Source organism: Artibeus jamaicensis, unplaced genomic scaffold (genome assembly GCF_021234435.1).
Source record: "Artibeus jamaicensis isolate MK-2021 breed Jamaican fruit bat unplaced genomic scaffold, CSHL_Jam_final scaffold_474, whole genome shotgun sequence".
NCBI classification, from domain to species: Eukaryota; Metazoa; Chordata; class Mammalia; order Chiroptera; family Phyllostomidae; genus Artibeus; species Artibeus jamaicensis.
This window is the reverse complement of record NW_026522046.1, coordinates 17761755-17789741: the sequence shown is the minus strand read 5'-3', so window position 1 is coordinate 17789741 and position 27987 is coordinate 17761755. Positions and strand designations below refer to the sequence as shown.

Here is a 27987-nt window from a genome sequence, read left to right as displayed (position 1 = left end):
GTCAGTAGCTTCCCCGGTGATTCAGATGCTCAGTCTGGTTTGACAACCAAGGACTCTCCCCAGCCCTCCTGTTGTCTGTCCTCAACTTCCTTCAGGTCCCAGCGACTCCAGTTCCCGCAACAAAAGGAGCCGAAGGAAAAAAAGAGAGAAGGCGCCGCTGAGGCCCTAGGGGCCGCCGGGCTCCTGGCCTTCCCCGCCAAACCCGTATCCCGGCGCCAGCCCCCAGGTTACATAACGGGCCCCGCGAGCGCTCTCGCGAGGCTTCCACCGTCCCCTCCTCGCTCCACGTCAGAGAGCATCGGGCGGAGCGGCCAACATGGCGGAACGCAGGCGACACAAGAAGCGGATTCAGGTAGCAAAGCCGAGTTTGGGGGCAGGGGGCTTCAGGGAGCTCGGAAGTAGAAGAAGCGGACAAAGCCCCCTGGAAGGGCGAGCGAAACCGACCGCGAGGTGGGGCGGGGTTCTGTCGCCTGGCCGTCGGCTGCGGGCTGCCTGGTGAGGGGCCGCAGTGAAGGCGTTGTTGGCGACGGCGGAGACCGAGGTTGAGGGGCCGGGGCAGCGGCGGAAGGCAGGAGGCGCCGCGCTGGAGTGGGCAGCTCCGGGTTCCGGTGACCGCGCTGGCCGGGGCCTGCGCCGGGAAGTCGGCCTCCCACCCGGACTCCTGTCCTGCCCTCTCCGCCCCATCCTCTCGTCTATCTCGAAATTAAGGCCACAGTAATTAGGGTAGAAGTAGGCGGGGGACTGTCCCAAAGCCGCCCGTTCTTTGTGCGCAAGCAGGAGGACTGTGGAAGGGGGAGTAATGTGGGTCTGGTCAGTTGCCCCGGGGCCCTGGCGACGAGCTGCCGGCCCATCCAGATGTTCGGTGGCGTCTACCCTCCGGTATCCTCGGTGGTATTAACTTCGTAGTCCAGTTGTAGCTCCCCGGCTTTCTTGCGGCCGACACAGTGTAAATAAACACAGCCCTGTTGGTACTGCAACGAGTTGGTCGCACCCAGAAACCTTTCAGTGTGTCATCCTCGTAACCTACATATCATCCCTCCCTCATTCCACTTGCGAGTCATCTGGGCATTTCATCCCAGCGATTCCCTCCCCCCACCGTGGTTCCTGCTCTTTACCATATGGATTAACTCTATGGGCCCTTTAGATTCAGGGTGTCCGTTGTCTCATCAGCTCATGTGCCTAGAAACCTTCATATATCATCATAAACTGGTAGCCTGTTGTAAATTGTTAATATACCAATCACAAATTGTTAACACTTATCTTCTTCCTGTTCCTTGCTGTTTCATTGCTTAGAATGACTTTTTTCTGTCTAATGTTTTATTTCTCCACTTAAAAAAAAACTTTTATCACTTCATTGGCCTTCACCACAGGTGATTTCAGCTATACAAGTTAAAATGCTCCGGAAAACTGGAATTTTGGAGTTGGGTGGAAATAAGAAAGTATTTCCTAGCAGGGTGCCGAAGGAGATCATAAAGAAACAAATTTTCCCAAGTTCAGACAGGTCATAAAAACCAAGGCTTAAGTTTATTATGGAAGAAATGTCTAATTATACTACTTGTAGTCTTTCAGAATTTAGTGTTATTGGTCAGGTATGAATATATGATTTTTATTAGAAATCGTATATACTTACGTCAAGTATATATTTACTAGACTCCTTATGTTTACACGTGGTACATTTTATGCCTTTTAATAAACACTTTTTCTATTTCGACTATGATTTGATTTTGTTGTAAAGGTGATACTAATTCACTTTTCAAATAGCTGCTGTATTTCAGTTGTGACTTCTATATGAAATAAAAAGGTAGATTAAGAAGTTGTGGTGGTAGTGCTAGTAGCTAAAACTTGAGCCAGATTGTGCCTGTTTGTACCCCAGTTTCACTATTAGCTGTGTAACTTTACGCAAGTTTCTTAACTTTTTACCTCAATTTCCAAATCTGTGAAAAGGAATATTTACCTTAAAAAGAAGGAACTTCATAGGGTTGTGAAAAGTACATTTAAAAAGTGCTCAACACAAAGCTCCTTCCTTTTCCCTCAGCTCAAAGGATGAAGGATTTATGATGGTTTGTTTTGTTTTTTGTTCAGCAATTGGATATGCTAAAGAAAGATTAACCCCTACCTAGTTCAGTAAATAAACCATTAGGTTTTGAGTATAAAGTATAGCTATTACTTAGTATTGTTAATTTGAAGATCAGATAAGTATGTGAGGATCTGGTTGTTAAAAATCAGCTTGGCATACTGCTGAATCAAACCAAATAATATTTTTTTTCATCCTCAAAGTTTTCTGCATACCTGTGCTAGAAATGTGAAAGTCTTGGGAGTGCTACTATATAGTCTTAAAAAATTAATTTAAATATACAATATCTTATAAAATTCCTTTTTTATTTCTCCCACAGACTCAGAAACTATAATACTGGCATGACTTTAGCCAAAAAGATCAACTGTAATGGCAGAATTTAGAGTTTAAGTTACAGAAAAGATTTGATTGTAAGACTTGGGCAAAAAAATCTGTCATAGCCACCAACTTCCCTATTGTTTGTTACTTGATGTTTTATGTTTAGAAAAGATTTTTATGTTTAGTAGATTTAGTGCCCTTGAGTTGAAATTTGTACATTTGGAAAACCATATGATACGGACAAGTTCAGGGTTTTAAAAAGTAGGTAATTCATTTGCTTTTTCTAGTGTAACATAATTTAGATTCTGATATCCCATCAAAGTCGGAAGAAATAGAACTATTTTGTTACATTTCCTTCTTGGGCTCACTTTATTAGTGAAAACCAGAAGTGAGCTACAAATTCATTGACATGATATTGGGAAATTTTAATGATTGAGATTCTCAAATGAAAGTGATCTCAGTCTAAATTAATGAAGCATTTGAAAATAAATCATTTTAAGTTACTTAAATGCAATTTTGTTAAGTTTTTAAGAGCATTCAGTAAGTGCATATAGGTTAACAAACTGCTGCTTAATAGAAAGATTGATTTAAAATTTTAGTATCATGAAGTTTTAGAGTTCAGAAGGATTTTCAGATAGTAAGGTTTGTTCGGAATCTTTTCACACAGTGTGGTTCTTACGTAAACGCAAAGTGGTGGACCCAAAGCTCTTTCACTTCAGTACTCCACTACCATTACCCTTACACCCCATTATCCTTTTATCTGCTTTTAGGACCCTGATCGAAAAGTATTTGTGTAAACCTTACTGTTCTAAACCATTACCCATTTTACAGTTAAACTGAGGTTCTGTAAGATTATGTGACTTGACCCAGGGTCATTTGTCAAGGTAGTAAAACAGATTTAGACGAACTCTTTTAGTTCCCAGTTGAATATACTTTCCACTTCAGTATTGATAAAATAAGAATAAATTTTCTGAAATACTTTAATCCTGAAATATTTATATTAAATTGTATAACATATTTAACATGGCTTGTCCTTGGTAAAGAGAGAATCATCCCATTTAGTACTTTGTTTATGGAAAGCATCTACCATATTTGGCCATGTATAATGCACACTGTTGCCCAAATTTTTGAGGGAATAATAAGGGTGCACATTATATATAGGTAGTACCTGAAATACCTTGTATCTCTTCTTGTGTTTTGTAATTACTTGTTACATAAAATTTCTAGTACCATAATATGGTCAAAAATAAATGCTAAAATTCCTTTATAATACAAAAAACAAGTATCTAAATATAAATAAATAAAAAGTTCAATTGAAAAATTTAAACAAAAGATTTTTCCTTGAAAGTTTGGGCCAGAAATGTGGTACGCATTATACACAGCAAAATACAGGTAGTTGAGTTTTAGAACATTAAATGGCTTACTAATTCTTAGAACCTTTATAACCTGCATCTCAGTTAATTTTGTTGCACCCACCTGTCCCCCTGGCAATAAAATTGTGATAGATCATGGGCCAAGATGCCTAATTTCAGAAAAGAGAAGAGAAAGTTGAGGACTATACAATCTGACTCTCTGGGACCTTCTGAAGAAAGAAGGTGGGAAGCAGGTCCTAAGTGAAAACTGCCCCCAGAAGTTTAGTTGGAGGGCTTACAATAGGAGTGAAACAGGGGCATATTACAGAAGGGCACTGTCAGAGTTAAGATGCAGAGATTTATAAAACTATATTAGTAATGCACTATGTGAGTTTAAGCACATGATTTATCTAAGGTCCCCTCCAGCTTCAGATTTTATTCTATTAACCCTTATTTGCATTTTCACCAGTATAACTTTTATGAGACACAAATTCTGTTTGTGAACTTTTTTCTTTTTTGCTGAGTTCACTTGACAAATCAGTGGAGTTTATTTCTATAGACTATATCAATTTTTAAAATTCTTCTAAATCAAAAATTTTGTGAGACTGAATGAAACCTGTGGCTTACTGACTCTTGATCTATTTTTTTCTCAAAAAGATTGTCTTAAGTACTAGCTAAAATATATATATATAGTTAGAAATGGTAATTCCTATTTTATTATAGTATTTGAGTGTTGATGTATTCTAAAGTAAAAATATTATTCATTAAATAACTTGAGTGTTCTGACCAAACTTTCAATTTATATAATTTTGTATTGTGAGTTGTGGCAGCTAGCATCTTGGTATTTGGGTGTAAATATGGGAATCCAGCCTCAGAAATTTCATTCTTTACTTCTTCATTCTAAGACTTTTAAAAAAAAGCTTTATTTACTTTATTTATTTATTTTTAGAGAGAGGGTAAGGGAGGGAGAAAGAGAGGGAAAGAAACGTCAATGTGTGTTTGCCTCTCATGTGCCCCCAACTGGGGGACTTGGCCTGACTGAAACCCAGGAATGTGCCCTGACTGGGAGTTGAACCCGTGACCCTTTAGTTTGCAGGCCAGCACTCAATCCACTGAGCCACACCAGCCAGGTCTGTTCTAAGACATTTGAGCTCATTCATTGAGCTATATAAAGTTCTTTTCGTTTGAGGGTTGATGAGCTGGCTTCTCTTCATTAGTGGGTCATGCTATTCCCAAAAGGCCTTCACATTTTGTTAGAAGTTTTCTAGAAAATATTACAAAAATTTGTTCACATCAAAAGGGAACAAAAGAGAAGAGGTCTGTAGCCAATTACATTAACAGGAAGAGGGTAAGACTGTTTATACTCCTTAGGGGATCAGTGAGAATGAAGACTCCATGGCAGGATCTTCTGTATTACCGGCTTCCCATGGTCATGTTCTCTCAGTACTCTTCTGTAGCAATCTTTCAGGCTTCAAAGCCCCAGCAGAGGGTGCAGACTCAATACTTTTCATTAAAGATGGCCTATTGTATATATAACTTTTATGTGGTTTAATGAACATTTATTTCATAATATTCCACAAAGGAAAATAGAAACTTTTTTAAGATTTGAACTTCAAGGAGCAAGGAAAGTGTCAGTTCTGTTAAACCAGTATCTTGATAGAATTCACTACTTTTTTGTTACAATTTCAGAGGGAGATACTGATACTTTTTATAAAAAGTATCAGTGGATAAGTAGCTATGTCTAGCTGGGGGAGATTATCCAAGTCCATGTTTTCTACGTCTGTTTTGTTCATTGTTGCTTAGTAGTGTTTTTATCAAGGAGGTGAAAGTATTGAAAATAAATTACAATTGACCCTTGAACAACATAGTTCAAATTGTGAGGATACAGTTATATGTGAATTTTTTTCAATAAATATGTTGCCCTTGGTGTCTCTGGATTTCACATCTGTGGATTGAGCCAGTGGATCCGAAGTTTTGACTGTATGCATTTATTGGTCTATGTCATTTTATAAACAGAATTTGAGTATTCAAGTTCTGGGGGTCCTAGAGCCAGTCCCTCATAGATCCCACGGGACAGCTGTAAAATTTTGGGGTAGTCAAAAGTTATACATGGATTTTCAAGTGAGCAGGGTCAGCTCCTTTAACTCCAGCATTGTTCAAGGGTCAGCTCTACTTGAGTCTATTTTGCAGTGTGGAAATGAGTTTGGTGAACTTGAAGTAATTGTTAAAATGAAGTTTAAAAAATGTTGTGAATTCATGTAGTATCAGGTTCCCTATTGTATAATAATAGAATGGACTTTTCAGGTTCTTGTGTATCTTAATATCAGATTTTACATGTGATGCCTCTATCAACAATCAGTAGATTAATGCATTATGCTTGTGTTCAGTAAATTGTTAGCAGGAATGTAGACCTGTCATGGGTAAACTTGATCTGATGTTTTTTCCCCAGAGTCACCTTCCTTGCAAATATCTGTTATTAAGAAACTCTCCTTTCGGTTGATCAAATTAGAGGTTTGACATCTTTTACTCTGCCATTTTATTCATCCTTTATCATTGAGTCCTATCTGTTCTACATTTGCAGTGTTTCAAATATCAGCAATCCTTCCCTTCCTGCTCTAGTATTGCATCACATTTTACTTGAATACTAACTAGTTGGCCTGCTATGTGCATTTTCTTCCCATTTCAGTATACACAGTGATACCAAAATAATGTGTCTAAGTCATTTTTTCTAATTATGTCCTTCTATTCAAAAGCTACTAATGATATTTCTGCTACTTACAGGGTAAAGTTGAAATTTCTCAGACTGTCTTGAAGACTCTTTAGCCCTTTCTACTTATACTTACTTAACCTCACACTGCTTCCCAACTTGTCTCTAGTGGAGCCAAATTTTGCACTCACTCTCAGCCACAGTGTTTATGCTGTCCATTCAACTTACCACAAACTTTCTCCTTTCGAAATCCAGCTCCCTCTTCCAAGAGATCTTTATTAACTGTTCTCATTCACATCGATAAGCCTACTCCTAAAATATTTTTTTCTGCCACTCATTTTGAAAAATATCTGTTGCTACTTTGGATAGTTTTAACAAAGTATAGGTATCATGCCTTACAGATTTTTGGTATTAACTGTAGCACCGAAGGCTGTTGTAGGGTAAACACTCAGTAAGTATGTATTTGAATGATTTGCATTTATTGAGACTTCTCACCACAACCAGATTTAATCAAGCATATCCTAGTAACAAGTTATCAATGAGATGAACCTTTAAATTGACAGCAGATATATCAAATTGGGGAGAAATGAACAAATACGGCTATGATTATAAAATAGAATTTGTTTCTATACACCAATTATAGTATCTCATTATTTTCAACTATTTATAGTATTGCCTTTTTGGCTGTATAACAAATATTGATATATAGGATATTATTTACTAATAAACGAGGCCTGGAAATTCAGTTCATTACATAAGCATAAATTAAGTACTATTATTTAACATACAAAGCTAACACATTAATATATTTTAATGCAATTTCAAAAATTAAAATACAGAATTTTCAGCTTTTAGTACATCAGAAGTATTTTATAACTAGGCTCCAAATTAAATCATTATAAACCTTGTAGATGTTAGTGAGCTTGGAATGTTAGATTTTGAATTTGAAATATTTTAAGATTTTATTTTTGTGATACATATTTTAATATATAAAGCTAAAGATTTTGTATTCATACAAATATTTGGTTTTTACTATAGTCTTTATTTGTATTGAATGGTTCAGGCTTTTAATTTTTATTGACACAAATAATAATTCACAAATGGGGTAGTACCACAGTATAAGAATTATAGGTTGTCAGTCGAGCTACTACAAGTAGAGGAGTTGGGAAATACAAAGGAAGAAATATGAGAAGGAGCTGCCAGGTGACCCAACAACCAAAACACAGGCTTTTACTTCATTTAACAAATTATCCCTTAGCTAGATCAGGAGCAGAACCATAGAAATGAAGATCACATGGAGGGTTAGCAACAGGGGAGTGGGAGGAGAAGCGGGGAGAAGGTACAGAAAATAAGTAGCATAGATGGTAGGTAGAAAATAGATAGGGGGGAGGGCAAGAATAGTAGGGGAGATACAGAATCTAAAGAACGTGAAACGTGGTCATAAACTAAAGGGGAGGAACGGTGGGGGAGGGGGTGTGCAGGGTGGAGGGGAATGAAGGGGGGGAATAGAACAACTGTAATGGCATAATCAATAAAATATATTTAAAAAAACAAATTATCCCTTTTTCGGGATAAAATTAAAGCTGAAACCTTGGTGGTTAATGGTTTCTTAGTTTCATCAAATGTAGCTGAATTCAGTCATATGTGAAAATTGTTGGAAAACTGACTTAAAAACAGATGGCCTAGATAGTTTATTTTTTTCTATTTAATTTTAGTAGAATATCTTGCCTGAAACATAGCTGTCTTTAACATTAATTATGTTGTTCTCAACATCCTCGATTCTTGGCAAATAATTCTTTACTATTATTTGGCTCTTTATTTAGAAACAGACTTTCCTGAAATTAATCACTTTTAGATTATATATTATTCTAAATATTGTTTGTATACTCTATGTATCATACTTAAACATGTAATTAAAGACAGTACTTTTGCTTCCACAGCTTACAGCAATAAAACAACTTCTAATGTAGATATGTGTATATATATAGATATATATACACACATATCTACATTATATATATATATATATAAACTACAAAAGTAGACTGCCTTCATTTCAGTATATGGGTGGGAGAGTAAGTACACAGGAGCATTATCAAAGTAGTTCAGAATGTAAGGAAACGAAAGATAGGAAATAATAAACAATGAAGAAAGGAATAGAAAATTTAATATTAAGAAAAGAAATGGAAGAAAGAAAAAAGGGAAAAATTAAAGCAGTCTTCCCAGAACTCTTTGTTCACTTTCATAAACAGGTGTTAAAGAAGAGTATGATTTATCTGTCTATCGCATTTTTATTTTTGCTATCCCCTTACAAGGGAAGAAAAGAAGAAAGACAAGGTGAGCAAGCAGTCCCAGACAGTATCTAGGGTTTGCAACCACAGGGGAAAGGGAAGGAAATACAAATCTTCAGCATCTCAGAACTGAGATAGTTCTTATGGCTACCACACTGGGACAGCTAATTTTGGTTAGTCTGTTTCCACTTTGACATTTGGGCACTCACTATTAGCAGCTGCTTAATCTTTTGAATTATTGCTTTGTGTTTTGTAAAAAGAGATGAGGCAAGAGTGCAGGCAAACCAGTACAGTGTAGTTACCATACTGGAAAAACAACTACAAATAAGTGCCTCGTAGCTGAGGACAAGAGACAGACAGGTTTAGGTTCTATGAATTTGTATTGTATTTGAAAGACATGTAATTTAAAAAATTCTTCATCCTGTCTTTTGCATAGATTACCAGGTCTACTCCAGTGAAAGCATGAAAGAAAGGCCTGTGCTCCACTTAAAGAGATTTTCGGAGCAGATCTGTAAATTATTCTTTACTACGTGAATTTCTCAACTAAATGATTACATTAAATTATTATTATTATATTTTTACTTTGCAGGAAGTTGGTGAACCATCTAAAGAAGAGAAGGCTGTAGCCAAGTACCTTCGATTCAATTGTCCTACAAAGTCAACCAATATGATGGGTCACCGAGTTGATTATTTTATTGGTAGGATTACATCAGTAAAATTACATTAGTGTATATATCTTATGAAGATACCTAAATGTGGAATTTGTAGATGTTTTAAAAGTATTTTCCAAGTGTGATTAATGAAGCTGGGTGATGAGAATATAACAATTGATTATCCTATTCTTTCCTTTTATGATTAGAACTGAAAATAAATTCTATTTAAAAAATTCCTTGATTGAAACTATCAATCATGAAAAGATAAAAGGAATTTTTAAATAGAATTTATTTTCAGTATTAATACTACCTTTTGTTCAGGTAGTATGTATACTTAAAGATAATCCTTTTGTAAAACTCTGGAGTAGAATTCAGTGTGAAGCAAGTCTGTTGGAACCCATTTAGAAGCCTTGGATCTTCAGATAATCCAAACACCCTCATTATAAACTGATATCTATAACATAGCCCCATAGCTTATAAATAGTGGTTGAGTTCACATCTTTGATCCATTAAGACTGAATTGCCATTATGGTTAATGATTTTGATATTCATTAAGAGTTTAGAAAAACAGGCATGCTGTTCCCTTCAGAATTAATATATTTAGCTGCTTCTAGTGGCAGCAGTGGGCTGTTCAGAGCTTATTCTTTAGTGGGTTACAGTAAAGCACAATGGCAATTTATGTTACTGTGGGAGAGGAAGATTTTTGGTTTACTTATCCTATATTTACCATAATTTGTCATGTATAAAGCACACCCATGTTTTTGTGTACACTGCGTGGGATTATTGTACTCATTGTTATACTCGTGGTATATAATCATTATACCCATGTAAAATGCACATCTTTATTTTTCCCCCAAAAATGCGGGCAAAAAGTAAACATTATACATGGCAAAATATGGGTAATTGTGATTATTTGATGAATGATATTTACATTTATTTTGAATTTTTGGTTTAGAATATTTTCCTATTTATCTTGCCTTGGTTAATATTTTTGAATGCCATTTATTTCTCAGCATTACTTTAAAAAGATGCTTATTAATATGCTTCACAAATTGAAGTTTTGAAGAACTGTTTATCATGATCATGTCAAACTTAAATTTTCTGTAGAACTTGGTTTTATTTTTTGATGCCAGATTGCTGAAATTTGCCTTATAAAAATATTTAGATAGAAATAAATTTCTATGTATACTAAATTTAAAATAATAAATTTCTTCTTTAGCTTCAAAAGCAGTGGATTGCCTTTTGGATTCAAAGTGGGCAAAGGCCAAGAAAGGAGAGGAAGCTTTATTTACAACAAGGGAGTCTGTGGTTGACTACTGCAACAGGTAGTGTTTATTTCTTAGTGAAAGATAACCAAATAGTAATTTAGTAATACTCTCCATGGTTCTGAAGGTTCTTACCTGTTTTCATCATTAAGCAGAGTGATATTACAACATACCTCAAGCTCTTACTTGCAAACTGGCTTTCTTCAATACCCCTGGAAATATATTTATTTGGTGTTGACTATCATATTTTTATAATTTTTGTGTTCTTCTAACATTTATACATTGACCGGGCTAAGTACACTGAAGGATCAGCAATAAAAATCATATACCAGTGGCTACAATGAACAAAAAAGTCTTTGTTTTCTAAAGCATATGATTGGAGAGTCTTTTCTCAAACTTTGGCAGGGATTCCTAATAGACCTGTTGTTCTTGGGTTTTTGTTTGTTCTTTTAGTGCCTACACACTAAGCTTTTAGCCAGTATCCTTCCCTATTTTGTTTAGTGATTGCTAATGTATTTCTTGTGAAATCAAGGCAACTACACCATTTACTTTTTCTTGACTCCAAAGAGAAGAATAAACAGTTCAGTAATGTATTTGTGTTTTTCATAAGTACTTCTTTGGGAAAGAGCTTTTGACAGTGAGCGGTATATAAAAATCATTTTCCTCTTGGAAATATATATGCTGCTTTTTCTTTTCATTTTTTCCCTTGGTTTAAATAAGCATGAGGCCCTGGCTGGGTAGATTAGTTGGTTGGAGCATCAATCCCAAACACCAAGGTTGTAGGTTCAATTCCTGGTCAGCACATTGCAAAGATCAGCCAATGAATGCATAGATAGGTGGAACAACAAATTGATGTCTCTCTCTCTCTAAAACAATAAACCAAAAGAAAATTAAGCATATTTCTTAAGATGTGGATAAACCAAATTTTGTGTTTATGACACTATAACAGGTAGAAATTTGACATTTTAGATTATGTTCGGTAGGGAGGTTCACATAGCAGTTTACTAATATATTGTTTAATGGCATTTAGAGTATCAGCTACGTGAGACCTCTTAAAAATCACTATTTCACAACCTTGTTTCTAAAGCTGTAAAGTTAAAGAATTATTTAAAATTTCTTAAAATTTGTAGTTGTCAAAAAGTGGAATCAGGAACATTTATAAAGGACCCATCGACATGGATACTGGGTGGGGATTGACTGATGGAAGGGAGTGAGCAGGGCAGGAGAGAACAAAGGGGAGTGGGACAGGGACAACTGTGATCAACAATTTTAAAAAAAACTAGAGTCACTAATGAACCTTTTAGAAACAATGAAAATTTCATTGTTGGAACAGATAAGCAAACAGTGCTGTGTAGTTGGTATTTTTCTTTACAGCCATTTGTGTGTTTAGAATTCCAAAGTGCAAATTTTCCCACCTTGCCTCAAAATAGATTTTTTAATGTATATGATATAAAAATTAAGAGATGTGATAAACACAAAAACAGAGAATGTTAAGTAAGTTACTTAAGGTTACAACTAGTTCTAAGTGCCAAAGCCAGAATTCTAAATCCAACAGACTGGTTCCATAGTGCTCCAGTATGCTCTTAACCACTGCGTGCTGTGCTAACTCCTCCAACAAAATGCTGAAGCATTTAATGAAGCAAAAATTATCATGAAGGATTCACCTGTCAATACAAGTATACTCCACTTTCTAAAAGTTCGTGAAAGATCTCCATCAGTGATCTACATTATCTGTCTACAATAGCTTTATTTGTAAAAGTGAGAATCCTCTTCAGATTTCTTTAGGTTAGCAAAAACTGTACTAATGTATGTCTTTTGTGGAAGTAAAGCAGTGTAATGTGAATTTTTGAAGAGTGGGGGACAATACTCTTCATTCTGCACCCTTTCAGCTTACAAAAGTTTTCATAGGAAAACTGTATTTTCAGATACCAGGGAGACAGTACTGTTTGAATATTAAATCCCTAAGGCCAAATTTCTGAGGAGAGCAGCCAGCATTAGTCCACATTTTTTGGCCTTTTAGGAGCCTTGACACCTGTTACATGAAAAGCCCAAAAGACCTGAGAACAGACAATGGCCTAGAGATACACTCAAGTGTTACTGTGTGTGTTGTTTCCATTCATGCTAGGTTGTGTCCTTTCTGCACTAAACTGGGGAAGCATAATACCTAGATTCTTCAATGCCACTTTTAATACAACCATGGAGACCTCATAATGGCCGGCCCTCATGGTTTCCTGCTTGGCTGTAGCCAAAACTACAAAAGAACACTTTTGAGTCTCATTTTCTGAAGCTGCTGAGTGACCTAAGGGAACCTGAGGGAAAACAAAACAAAATGTAGGATAATACACAAAATAAATGTATCTAATATGCTTTAATGCATCTTTATGGCCTGTTTGAAGTACAGACTCTTCAGCCTTTAATCTAGCACCATTCTAACTCTCTCCCAGTGGCTTTCAATCACCAGCCCCCTCCCCTGCAGGCCAATAATGACCTTCCAGCTCCTATTCATATACCACACTCATTCTCTCTTCTGGTCTTGATCATAACCTGCCACTTTCCCCTAATGGTTCTCCCTGTATCTTGACTGCTTTTCAATATACGTATCTCTCAAGCTCCGTCTGTACCATGTGGTGGTCCCCAGGTCCTCCAGTTAACATTAATCGTCGTATCTAAAGTTGTACAGAATTTATAAAGCTGGTTTCATATAGTTTAGCCCTTAAGTATTTTAGAATTGTTGCACATGTTTTTTAAATTTCTTAGCAGCTGAATGTGAAGGCAGTTGTAGGACTGATTTATACTTTATTGTAATTCCATAGCACAGTGTGGATTTTTAATGAAACCTCATCATTGTCACGCCGGTGAAAAGTCCTAAACACACATCTGGCATCAATAAATGTTTGTTAAACCTGAAAAAAAAAATTAAGGGGTGAGGAAAGCAATTTATAACTTGCTGCTTTAATCCATTTGTTTATTCAACAAATATATATTATGTGCTGAGCCCCAGAAATACAAAGATGACTGACTTGGTTTCTGCCTCTGAAGCCCCTATTTTAATCTGCTAACAGAGATTAAAGACTACTACAGTGAAGTGTGTTCTGTGAGGAAGAGATAGGGAAACTTAAAGAATCGCTTCACAGAAAAAATGTGTCTCTTCAAATTTGACTCTGGCAAAGGGCACAGAACATACTAAGATAGGGAAGTATGAATAATACTGTGAAAATGTCAGAGAGCTTTGTGTGATTTGTACTATATGATGTATTTAAAGCTTAATGGAGGCAGTGATAATTATTACAATAGTAAATGTCATCTCACTTTTGAGACATAAGTGAGTTGAAATAGACATCCTCTGAAGACCCATCAAGATATAGTCAGTGATTCTACTTATTACTGCTACACTTACTTACTAGACAATGGAATGATGCTATAATTAATGATTTATGAAACCAAATGTGTTTGTGTATGTGTTCCATAGCTTTTAAATGAAATTTAAGATTTTGTTATAGCAGTAATGGCTAACATTGAGTGCATATATGTCAGGCACTGTGCTAAACAGTCCGTATGCTTCTCATTTAGTCCTAGAAATCCCTATGAGATAGATACCACATTTTACAAATATACTGAAGTTAAGAAGCATACCCAACAATACATAGCTAATTAAGGGGTAGAGGTATTTTCAACCACCTGCCTGAATGTGAACTTTCCAACACCAGTTTTCCTGGTTCATAGTCTACTCTTTTTTCGTGGGAATGGAGCAGCTGTGCAGGAGGGGTGGCAGCAGCTGATTCTCCTCCTGATTCTGCACCCTTCTCTACGCGCCAAGGGAAAGGTTTTTGTTTTTCCCTCTTCAAGTTCTGTATTTTATTTTTATTTTTATATTTTTTAATCCTCACATGAGAATATGTTCAGATTTTTTTTTTAAAGAGAGGCAAGGCGGGGGGGGGGAGAGAGAGAGAAACATTGATTGGTTACCTCTGCATGTGGTCTGACTGGGTATAAAACCCACAACTTTTATATATATATTTTTTATTATATTATTACAGTTGTCCCACTCTCTCTCTGTCTCCATCTCTCTCCCTGTCTCTATACCCACCTCTATCCCCCCTGCCCCCCACATTCCTCTAAAATCAATCAATATAGGTGAGGATTTTTTTAAACCTGCTTAAAAATAATAAAAATAAATAAAATTCCCCTTCATATACCCATCACTATCTTAAATCCCATTTTCTACTCGTAAGTAGTTAATTATTAAGGGACTTATTTCAGTTTTTTGTTTGTTTACATACAAATGTATCTGCGTAGCAGATATTAATAGGGCCTTTCAGGCAGTTGGATAATTATTTGCTATGTAGATCTTCTGAACAAGTAGAAGGCCAGGTGAAGAAGCCTAGAAGTTAGCTTTGTGGAGATATTCGTGGAGGTACTAATTGGGTGGCAGAAAGAAGCCCAGCCAGGCAGGTAAAAATATAGGGGCTCCAGAGGGCACAACATGATGACCAGAAATAAGTGGTCATTGGGCAGGAGGGAGGCGTCTAGTTAACAAGTGGTATGATGTGCTTGAGCAGGCACCCACAAGGGTAGAAAGGTGGGTAATCACCATTAACAGACAGCTGATAGCAGTGAGTTCTTTTTTGGTGGTTGTACTCAGGCAGAAATGAAGACTCAAATCAGGAACTCTGAAACTGGAACAGAAGATTTTTAAAGATGGCGTTTAGATGACAAGTATAAGGGCAACTCAGTTTTCTAGCAGGATTCATAAGGTTAGCAACTACCACCAAGATTGATTTAACTTTGGGTCAGCTGAGCTTCTTTCTAAACTCAGTAGATACAGAAATAATTAAAGCAGGGATCTTGTAAGTAGTTTACAGTCTAGAGAAAAGGGCAAATAGGCATAACAAAAATTGTACAAGTTAGAAGATAAATGTTATAGATAGTGTAACAGGAAACAAGGAAGGATGAGGGGTGGGTTTACTGTTTTCAATAGGGTAGGCCTAGGTGAGAAGGTAACATTTGAGGGAAGTCTTGAAGAAGTGATACATGCTTATTTGTGGAAAGAGCATTCCAGGTAGAGGGGACAGCCAGTGTAAAAATGCTGAGGTTGGAATTGTAAAAAATAACTGAAAATAAGAAAAGAACAATGAATTAGTGAAACAAGGCGTACATAATATTGTTTTGCCAAATATATTGTATAGTTTTCAGTTTGATACAGTGAGAGTTTTCCGAGTTCAGAAATCTCACCTTAGCATATTTAATTATTCTTTACTTAAAGATATTTTATTATAGAGGCATGCTGAATGGTGAAGTACATGGAGGGAAAAAAACAGAGAAAGACAGCAGAAAACATGATTAGGATCATTCAAATCATGGGCACGTTTTTAATCTGTTAACATTTCTTAACTACATTCATTGAACCCTTATGTGTGCTTTTGAATTTGAGACTTAAAGAAAGCAGAGTGTTAATTAGTGTTAATGAGCATAGAGAAAAGTTTCATAAGGATAATTTCAAACCCACAGTCTTATATCTAAATTATATAGTTAAAAATGAAAGTTAGGTTGACAACTTCTATCAGATTGGGTGTACAGTTCTTTTGATTAGAGGTAGGGTTGACTCCCCTGACTATGGGCTTACTAATTGTAATTGCTCTTATGAGTTGCCAGTGTTTGTCTTTGCTCATTTTATTCAGGTCTTGCTTGGTATTTTTGCTTGTTAGTCTGTATCTTATAATTGTCACACCTTTTTGTTAAAGGCTTTTAAAGAAACAATTCTTTCACCGGGCACTAAAAGTAATGAAAATGAAGTATGATAAAGATATTAAAAAAGAAAAAGAAAAAGGAAAAGCCGAAAGTGTAAAAGAAGAAGATAAAAAGGGCAAGAAAGAAAACCTAAAGGATGAAAAGACCAAAAAAGAAAAAGAAAAAAAAAAAGATGGTGAAAAAGAAGAATCCAAAAAGGTGATTTCAACTAAGATTAAGTAAACAATGAAAAGTCACTTAAAATAACTACATTAGGGTTTTTATAAATACCATAGTTGAGAATTTTGATTTTTGTGTCTGAAAGAGTAAAAACTTTGTTTGAATGTTATAGTGCTTTTTGCTTGTTTGTGTTTTTTCTTCTATTTAACTTGTGTTTCAATAGGAGGAAACTCCAGGAACTCCCAAAAAGAAGGAAACTAAGAAAAAATTTAAACTTGAACCACATGATGATCAAGTTTTTCTAGATGGAAATGAGGTAAGAGTAACTGCTAAGTAGAAATTCAGTTTTCAATAGGAGTTTTCAGAATTATCTTAGATGTCTTCACTAAGAAAATAATTTCAGTAAATCTAACCATGTAGATGTAACATCTACTCTGCGTTTAGATTTTTAAAATTTATGAAAAACTAGTCTGAATTAGGTTCAGCTATATATGAATGATAGGAAACCTGAAATAAAAGTGGCTTGAAACAAAATAGGTGCTTATTTCTCTTTCAGCAATGAAATCTGAAGAGTAAGCACTGTAGATAATGGCAGCTCCATGGTGCATCTGCGCTTTCCCACCTGTATGAGGGAATTGGTAGTAAAGATTACCTTTATTACTAGTGGTCCAACGTGACTGCCAAGCTGGTTATCTACATCCAACGGAGGGAAGGGAAATGAGGGACAAGACTCCTTTTTAAGGACACCTTCCAGGAAGCTGGCAGTTTCACTTCTGCTTGGATTCCATTCTCCAGAATCTAGTCACATGGTCGTGCCTACCTGCAGTAAAATCTTAGAAATGTGCTTTTTATACTGGGCAGTTATTTGCCCAGCCAAAATGCATTTCTATCAAAGGAAAATGAGAATGAATGGTTAATGGGGGACACCTACTGGTTTTTGCCTCTTATAATTAGACACACTACTTTAGGGGCTAAGATTTTCAACATTAGTTGATGTTTTACTCAAGGAGATAGTCTTGTTTTGTTTTGTTTTTTGTAATGGGAGATAAGTGTGGTAATCACCTCCATGAAGACTGTTTATTCAGTCATTAAACCAGTACAAAAATATTAGTTATATACTGGCCTTTGAATTGTCCTGAATTGCAAGATACATTTCTTCTTTCTATATCTAATACAAAAGTGGTGTATGAGTATTTGAAGTAGTGATTCTGGGAGTTATGAGTTTGAAATTCTAGGGAAGCTTTTCAGAAAATATATGCCCTATGCTCATTCCAGACACACTTGCATGAGAATGTCGAGTGTGTGTGTGTGTGTGTGTGTTGTATAACATGTCCCAGGGTTATTCTGATGTGATCCCATGCTTAGGAACCACGTAATTGAAGACCACACGTCTTGTCTTCCAAACATGAAAGCTCAAATACCTTCAAGTTTTAGACATTAAGTATCAGCTATATGCCAAGACATTTTTGTAGATCCTAGGAATAACATGATAAATAAGGTAAAATTCTCTTCTTCGAAGCTCTATAGTCTAGCAAACATACCAACTTTTAAACATGGTATAGTGTTACAGTGTGTTAAGTGTTACAATGTGAGAACACCAATTAAGGATAGGTAATTTAATCAAGAAAGGGTGAGGAGCTTCTAGAGATCCTGAATACTTGAGCTGAGCCTTGAAGGATGGCTGGCACATTGCCAAGCACTGGGAAGGAGTTATAGATCTGTTAGGCAAGGTGAGTAGTCTGAGCAACACCATAGATACTTGCATTCCTGAAAAGCCTAGATTTTATTCTGTAGAAAGAAGCATGCTTTCAAACTTGCACAGGTGAGGAATGTCTTTAATAACAACTTATTTTTTTAGAATGCTAACTGGCAGAAGTGATCTCTGTGGATCTGATTTCCAGGGAAAATATGCAGAGTTTAAAAAAAGAAGAATGTAACCCCCAATGTTAGAAGTGGAACCAAGACAAAAGACAACAGAGTTCTGTCCAAAATGGAACCAGGAAATGGAAGAATACTGTGTTTTATAGAATTAAGAGCTAAATCTAGAAATTTTATGGATGATGATTAAGCAGAGTTCTGATTATTCTGAATGAAGTCAATTTCTGTTTCATAAGTAAATTAGCTTTAAAGCAGTGGTTCTCAGCTTCTGTGCTACAGACCCTCCATGGAGAGGTAGGCAATGAAATTATTGCAAGGAGTCACAGAATCTTTATGTTCACTAAGCATGATCTTTAATAATGGTTTTTTGTATCTCATCAGTGACAGAGAACAGGGTCAAGTTGAGAGCTTCTGGATCTGTAATAGGCCTGGCTGGAATCTATTTAACTGTGCTCTTATCCCAGACTGGTTCTGTTCATGCCAGTGTACATAAAATGACAAAAAGGTTTATACAACTCTTGGTCCTCGGGTTGAATGAGTAATGGTGCATACACATGAGCAAATTGTTAAAAGCATGTAAGTATGTAGAAATTTAAGTGCCAATTTATAGTGTTTTTTTTTTTAACAATTTTCTAACCAAATGGACACCAAAAGAAACATGACTACTAAAGGAAAGGTCTGTGGAATTTTTTTGCCCCAAAAAGAAGTTCTTATGTTAAGAGGTTGGAAGTTATTGTAGAAGATCTAAAATACAGAATTAAGCTTAATTTTCTAATGTGACCTGGAAATTGTAAGCACTGTGGATTCTTGATTCTTCTAGGTATTTGTGTGGATCTATGACCCAGTTCACTTTAAAACCTTTGTCATGGGATTAATTCTTGGTAAGTATAGCCTCTAAAATTAAGAAAGAAAAATAAAAATGCCGAAGCCATAAAGAAAAATAGTTAATGTAAAATAGTGTATTTAAGTATGCTTTAAGGTCAGAAGATAAATGATAAAGTAAGGAAAATATTTGCAACACATTAAAGCAAAGATATTTAAGAGATTAACAACCTGATAGAAAAATAGTAATGCTAGCTCACAAATAAAGAAATACAGTGACCAATAATTATGAATGCTACTTAATCACACTCATAAATACAAATTAAAGCAACAGTGATTAAAAGAATTACATATAAATAAATAAAACGTTTAAAAAAAATTAAAGCCCTGACTGGTGTAGCTCAGTGGATTGAGCACGGGCCTGTGAACCACACCATCACAGTTCGATTCCCAGTCAGGGCACATGCCTGGGTTGCAGACCAGTTCCCAGCAGGGGACTCACGAGAGGCAACCATACATTGATATTTCTCTTCTTCTCTCCTTCCCTTTCTCTCTAAAGATAAATAAATAAAATCTTTAAAAAAAAAAGAATTACAGAGTTTGGCTTTGGCTGGTGTGGCTCAGTGGATTGAGCGTGAGCTGCAAACCAAAGGGTCACCAGTTCGATTCCCAGTTGGGGCACATGCCTTGGTTGATGGCCAGGTCTCCAGTACAGGGTGCGTGAGAAGCAGCCACACACTGATATTTCTCTCCCTCTCTCCTTCTCTTCCCCTCTCTATAAAAATGACTAAATAAAATCTTAGAAAAAAAAAGAGTTACAGAGTTCGATAGAGCCTTGTCTTAGTGAAAGTCCAACACTTGGGATAAACCAGCCTGTCCAATAACTTGTTTTCATTTTCATGGAGGACAGTTTGATAAAACCTCAGATTTTAAACGTATGTACACTGACCCAGCTACTCTGTTTCTAGGAATTTATCCCTTGGCTGTTCTCAATAGAGTTGCACAAAGAATCTATTCAGAAGTGTGCATTGACAGTGATCTATCCTAATCCAAATCCCTCAGATTATAGTTAGGAGGGTAATAAGCAAGTATCTTTCAGATTTTAAATGCCTCTCTCTTTTGACCTAATAATTATACCTCAAAGAACTTATCTTGTGCTATACATGCTCAGTTGCACTAAGGGACATGTACTTTGGTGTTTGGTGCACTGTTCTCTCTTAATAGGATAAAAGTGGAAATAATTCCAGTCCTCCAATAGGAAAAGGTGAAACTGCCCACTAGAGTACAATATAGTTCTTAAAGATTTTGATAGGATGTACTGATAGAAAGACATCTAGAATCTATTAAATGCAAAAAAATTGCAAAAGGGTAAGAATAGTATAAGCCTATTAATGTAGAAAAATTCTCTGTAGCTAGTTTTAATTTTATATATGCAGTTTCTGGGAGTACAAATAACACTAATTAACCTCTGGAGAGTAGACCAAGAATTGGATAAAGACTTCACTTTATAGCTTTTAGCTTGTTTTTATTTATTTATTTATTTATTTAGCCAAGAGTATGTGTTATTCTTGGCAGGGGAAGGAATGATTTAATGAGTAAAAAAAAAATAGACAGCAGTTAAATAAGCTTGATCAATAAGGTATCTATAGGATGTTATTCAAAATAATTGTTAAGATTGAAACTCAACAGTTCCAACCTAAATGTCTGATAACTGTTGATCACTTACTATATACTAATAACTTCACTAAATATTTTATATGCATTATTCCATTTCATCCTTGCAACAACCTTTAAACAAATGGGAACAATCACATATTAAATATAAAGTAACCTAGCACTGAAGGGATTCAATAGCTTGCCCAGGGTTACTTAGCTTATATGATATACTGTATTTTGCCATGTATAATATGCGCCCACATTTTGATCCAGACTTTCAGGAAAAAAATCTTTCATTTTAATTTTTAAATCAGTTATTTATTTAGATTTAGATTCTTATTTTAGAAACTGCTTTCATTTCAAGTTTGCAATAAGTTCAACAAAACCAGTTATCGTATTCCAGGGTATTAGTTTGCATACAAGCATCATTACTGCTTTCTAAAGGAACTTTATCTAGAGTTTTAATGAATAAGCATAAATAAAAGAATTAAAAACATTTATATATATGTTTGTGTTTGTGTGTGTGTGTGTATATATATATATATATATATATATATATATATATATATGGAATTAGTACTACCCATGTATAATGCACATCCTTATTTTTCCCTAAAAAAGTGGCATTATACACAGCAAAGTACATTACCTAGAATTGGAATTCTGATCTCTTTTGCTATAAAAATGTAATAACCAGACTTCTAATTTCTTATGATTGTTCAGTGTTGTTCCACTGACTTAAAAAAAAAACTGGAGATGCTTGTATACCATTTCCTGAACTACCAAAAACCATCTGTATCACCACCTGAATGCACCTAAATATAAATACTGTAGTAGTTATGAAGGATTTAAATGTTATTTTTACATACTGTATTTTTTACAACGAACATGTTACTTACCATGAAAAAATCCAACAAATGTTACTTTACTTGAAATCTTAGTCTTTGAAGATTTTTTCTTTATAGCCATGGACAGTTCTAATTTAATATTTTACTTTGGGAAAGAAATGGGAATTTTTCTTAGCCTATCCTGAAAAGGTCACAACCTGGTGACCTTTTTCTGTCTGTAGCTGTCAGAGATCCACTCCAGAATCAGAATCTTTAAGGAGGATCTGTGGAGTCTTTTTTGGTTCAGTTTTATTGTTCGGTTGTTGTCTTCTTTAAGTTCATCTATTCAATATACAGATATCTTACAGTCAAAAAATAGACATTGCTGGAGAGCAGTAGCAGTTCATCTTTTAAGGAACTAACAATTTCACATTTTTGACTGCACTTTCCTCTTAACTGTATATAGTTCTTACTAGAAAAATCCTAACCTGGTTTAGGAATAGTAGTTAAAATGTTAAATTGAATTGTGGGAAATGGCTGATAATTGATCATCTTTTTACCTGTAAAATGGCAATTTTTAATATATTTCAATATGTTTATGTTTCAGTTCCCCCCTAGGAATATATTTACCGTTATTTCAACCAAGCCATTTAAAATTTTAATCGGAAAGTCAACTGTGTAACTTTGTCATTTCTTGTTCCAGTGATTGCAGTGATAGCAGCCACCCTCTTCCCCCTTTGGCCAGCAGAAATGAGAGTAGGTGTTTATTACCTCAGTGTGGGCGCAGGCTGTTTTGTAGCCAGCATTCTTCTCCTTGCTGTTGGTAAGTATTGTTATTAGTAAAGACTTCAGTAAGGTAGATACTGAGCATTTATTTAGAACTGTAGTCTGGAGCTTCAGTAAAACGTAATAGCAAAATTAATGTAGGAAAATCAAGAAGTATGTGGACTTGCTTTTTGGGTCTTATCCCAAATCTGACTCAGGCTTTAAATAGCAGTGTATCTGCTTGATTAGATTTGGTATGTTCTGAAGAAAAATGATTTAATATGAATTAATATGCATATTGATAAGCTTTAAAATTTAGCTACCATAAGGATGTTAATACTTTTACAGTGGTTTATTTATTAGATATAATTTCAGTAAAACATTTTTATATTTTGGCTGTAGGCAAATGAAACTTGTATTAGCTATTTAAATTCTGTGTAGATGTTTAATAAATGATTCTAAACAGTCATTTTGCCATTAGGAAAAATCAATTTGTACCCATATACCAAAATAAATTCTAGATCCACTACGGAGTTCTAAAATGTTTTTTAAAAATCAAACAAGAAAACTTAAGTAATGGATGTCTTTCATAATGAACAATAAAACATTATAAAAACCCAATTCAAAAGAGGAAATTATAAATAAGTGATTAAAAATAGCATGAAAAATGCTCATCACTAGTAATCAAACAATAAAATTAAGATAATGAAATGGATTTTGTCTATTAGGAAGATTTTTTTTTTTAATGGAAATACTCAGCGCCAAGGAGGGTTTGACTGGAAGGAAATGCTCCTAAATATAAATAGTGGTAGTAGTTATGAATGATTGTAATGTTATTTTTTATACTTGTTTGTATTTTTTACAATGAGCATGTTACTTACCATGAAAAACTCCAATAAATATTACTTTACTTGAAATTCTAGTCTGTATAAAAATAAAAAACAACACCCACATTATTGATCTAATACCTGTTGTTAGAGGACATAATTTCACCAACAATATCTGAAGTGAGTACATGTTATTCTGAGGTTCTGTGATAATAGATTCTTACATTTATAAAGTATTACTCCTACAGCCCTGTGATTTCCCTCTGTACATCCCTTCATCCTGGACGTCATGGTTTGTCCTGAGTTGGTGCTACCGTCCATGGGCCCAAGGAACTTATCTAGTGTTTTCATTCAAGCCATCATGTTTATGGGCATCTTTTTTCTTGAATCTCTGACTCTCGCCCACCCATCTTTCATTTTTTCCCTTCCTCTAGTTTAGTCATCTTGAGAAAAATCCCCTGAGGCTTGTGTATGTAACAGCACAATTTGTAGGCAAAGAAATGGTGTCTGAGACTGTGAAGTGCTAACTTGTGGTAGTGTATCAAAAGCGAGTTGCTGTAACCTTCAGTATGACACTAGATATAAGTTGGTGTCTTCTGGCACCATTTCCCAAACCCTTGAAAATTTCAGCAAAGGTTTAATTACACTGAATAGAATTAATCTACTTATCTTTTATTTAAACCACTGTTCACAATAGTTTATGGTTATTATCTTGTTTTGCTCTTTAAAATACTATTTCTTCAGTTGTGTTTTCTATAATTTTTTAATTTTAAATATAATGTGGATCTAAATAGCATTGTGCATTAAATAATCTTATGAATTAAACCAGAAAATAAACCCAACATTTTGTTGTTTTTTGTAGAAAATGCAGTTCCAAACATACTTCCAAATAATTGTGATCTGTAGCCCACTTGTAAACTGAATATTTCTTTTATATCCTATGAACTATTACATATATTGGTCAAAATTATATTTGGTGCTACTTTGAATATGTATTATTAATATTGCCATTTAAAGTAAGACCTTTGGCAGTTTTCGAAATTTGTCTCTTTTAGTATAGAAACTATATGACGATATATGTCACAGTGGTTTCCTGTGATTCTCCCCTTTTTGCCCCTGGTAATCTGACATCACATAGGTAATCTAATTTCACATTGAGGAAAACTGTAAAACATGTTAGAATTCTGCTACACCAGTTTAGATATGGTAAGAATTTAGATTTTATTTGTGCCATTTCTATTGTTTTCTCTTGGATTTGAGGCAGTATTTCATATGATGAACCATCTGTCTTGCAACCCTAAAAAGCCTATCATAGCATCATAATTATATTTGGGGGAAAAAGTTACACAGCCTCCTAAAAAGATGTTCAGGACTTTTTTATTAGTGGAATTTATTCTTAAATTACAATTTCAAACATGTTTATACCATAATATACTAATGTGTACAGAGTCTTTCAGAATATTTATGTTCTTTTGTGAAAATCACTACCTCATAAAAGTCAAGGCAGCTAAAACCATTTCCTTTTATTTATCCAAAGCAAAATAATGAGAGAAGCATACATGAGCCTTATTGAAAATAGTGATGTAATTGTCTGTAAGGAAAACAAAAAAACAAAAACCTGTCAAAACTGACTAGTTGATAACATTCACATAATCATTATGACTTAAAAAATGGGAGAATCACTGAGCTCTATGTAATTGGTAAATTAAAAGAAAACTATAGGAAATACTGGGTTTTGTGTTTCTGATAAATCATTATGATAAACTTTAAAATTCTCTAATTCTTCCATTTACTAACTACAGTTTTGTCATACATTGCTCTAAAAGTAACCACAAACCCTTTCTGTTTAAGTGACCTGGCTTTCATTAGCATTGTATTGTTTCTTAATATTGGGAGAGGGTTGTTGGTACTTTAAAAATAAAATATTATTTAATTACTTAATTTAAAAAATTATAACTTCTAGAAACCCTGACCAGGTGTCTCAGTTGATCAGAGCGTCATCCCAATACACCAAGGCTGCGGCTTTGAAACCCAGTCCGGGCACATACAAGAACCAACCAGTGAATTCCAAATAAGTGAAACAACAAATCTATCTCTTTCTCTCTCTCTTCCATCCATTCTCTCCCTCTCTCTTAAAAAAACACACAATTCCCCCCCCAAAAAAAAACAATACAAATTAGAATGTCTAGGAAAATGTTCTTTTATTCAAAAGTTTTTACTTAGAAGATTCATGCTTAGGCAGAGTAGGCACATGGTCTTGGACCCATGGAAGTATTTTTGTTTTCATTTCTTTTAAAATCCGAAGTAATAATAGGTATGCATGCATATAGGAATGAATCCTATGCAGGATTATATTTGCATTTATACCAATAGGGTAATAATAGTATAATTTAAAAATTTTTTTGTTTTATTGATTTTAGAGAGAGAGAGAAACATCGATTTGTTTTTCCACTCATCTGTGCATTCATTGGTTGTTTTTTATATGTACTCTGACACAGAGATAGAATCCACAACCTTGGCATATGAGGACGACACTCTAACCAACTAAGCTACCTAGCCAGGGCCATAAAAGTATAATTTGTCATATGTTTTTTATGGAGGAATTGCCTTAAATGGCTAAAGTGTTTATAGAGTTTAGGCATATCATCATGGAGCCCTGCTTTTTCATTTGTAGAGGCTTCTTAAGATACCTTCATTCCTTACTCACATTTATTTCACTTGTTCTATATGTCTATATAAGACATATATAGACACATATGTCTTTCATATGCCTATATGATGGTCTTATGCACATTTAAATGTCCAGCTGATGGCTCTGCTTATTGAACTATAACAGAAAAATGCATAAATCCTAAGTGTATATCTCTGAAACAGCACCCAGTTGAAAAGAACATAAAAGTAATTTTTTTGAGTGGCGTTGTAACATTATGCCCTCAAGTTCAGAGCAGAATGCTCTGTGCCTAGAATAGTGTGATAGCTGCTAAACTAATCAGGATTTAATTGTTTAAGGTACATATGATAAGCAAATAACAACACTCTGAATGTTTTCCCATTTTTTTTGATCAACAAATATCCCCTGCTGTCAGAATCAATGAGTTATTCAATTAGAGAAATTTTTCTCCCACAGCTCGTTGCATTCTATTTCTCATCATTTGGCTCATAACTGGAGGAAGGCACCACTTTTGGTTCTTGCCAAATCTGACTGCTGATGTGGGCTTCATTGACTCCTTCAGACCCCTGTACACACATGAATATAAAGGACCAAAAGCAGACTTAAAGAAAGATGAGAAATCTGAAACCAAAAAGCAGCAGAAGTCCGACAGTGAGGAAAAGTCAGACAGTGAGAAAAAGGAAGATGAGGAGGGGAAAGCCGGACCAGGAAATCATGGAACAGAAGGCTCAGGCGGAGAACGGCATTCTGACACAGACAGTGACAGGCGGGAAGATGACCGATCCCAACACAGTAGTGGAAATGGGAATGATTTTGAAATGATCACAAAAGAGGAACTGGAACAACAAACAGATGGGGATTGTGAGGAGGAGGAAGAAGATGACAATGATGGAGAAACAACTAAATCATCACATGAAAAATCATAATCTGCCTAATTTGGGGACTAAAAAAGTGCAAGAAGTTGGATTTTCTATGTTGGCTGATCATCATAATGTATACACGACATTTGTAGCATTCTTTAAATCCATTTAATGAAATGTATTTGACATCCAAGGACTATTTAGTCCTTCATTTCATAGAATACTATTATTGGTACAGTCAAAAGCCATTTATAAGTTTTATCTACTTGATAATTTTACAGTAAGTAGGTCTCATTAATTTTGATAGTTGTCAAAGATGCACTTTCCAGAATGACATTTAGATTAATGGCATTTTTTTATAGTCATATGGCTTTTTACTGTTAGGCTAATCAAAGTAACTAAAAGGGATAAAAAAGAAACTCCAACATTTCAGATTATGTATAGTTATGTAGCCATTTCACAATTTCTTTGAGATGAAATGCTTAAACACTGTTTTTGATAGTTAACTTTTATTGATTATAAAATTATACCGGGAAATTTCTAAGATTCTAAGTTAACAGGGTACAAAAGCATTTTGTGGAAACAGGCCAACTAGAAATAACTGCAACAGCACTTTTAGTTTAGCTACAAATCTCCTGTTCCAACTTAGGAAATCCAAACTGGTTTGTACATCCGATTCAGAGAAAGATGGTCATCTGCAGCAAACGGAGCAGGCAGCATTGGTTGGATGGCGATGGCTCTTCTCCCCATTTCCTTCTCATAAAGTAAAATGTATTCTGTATATAATTTACAAATAAACATTCTATTTTAATTGTTACTTATTATTTAGACATTTTCTTAACACTTAAATTTGTAAAATTAAGACCATTTAAGGGTGTGTTTTTAGAGAAATGGAAGTTTCAATAACCCACAGAACATCTGCTGCTGTGATCTTCCTGTAGCAGCTTCAAGTTTTGTGCCAACATTCCATGTATTTGAATGAATTAAAACGATCCTTATTAAATAAGAACAGACTTAAAGTAGCTGTTTGTATGCCTTAATGTTCATTTTGATTTATCTTCAATCTCTGCATTCAGAAGTGGGGTACTATATTATCAGACCAGGAGGCACTGCT

The 27987-nt window shown here is 35.1% G+C and overlaps 1 protein-coding gene across 1 annotated transcript; it reads left to right on the top strand.

Annotated features, from left to right (window-relative positions):
• Positions 1–54: 54 nt before the first annotated feature.
• On the top strand, positions 55–27895 carry SEC62 (SEC62 homolog, preprotein translocation factor). The gene is made up of 8 exons (XM_037137480.2): positions 55–352; positions 9332–9440; positions 10615–10720; positions 16402–16606; positions 16791–16883; positions 19266–19326; positions 22454–22573; positions 26470–27895. The coding sequence occupies exons 1-8, from the start codon at positions 317–319 to the stop codon at positions 26937–26939; spliced, it is 1200 nt and encodes a 399-aa protein (XP_036993375.1). The 5' UTR covers positions 55–316; the 3' UTR covers positions 26940–27895.
• Positions 27896–27987: the final 92 nt, after the last annotated feature.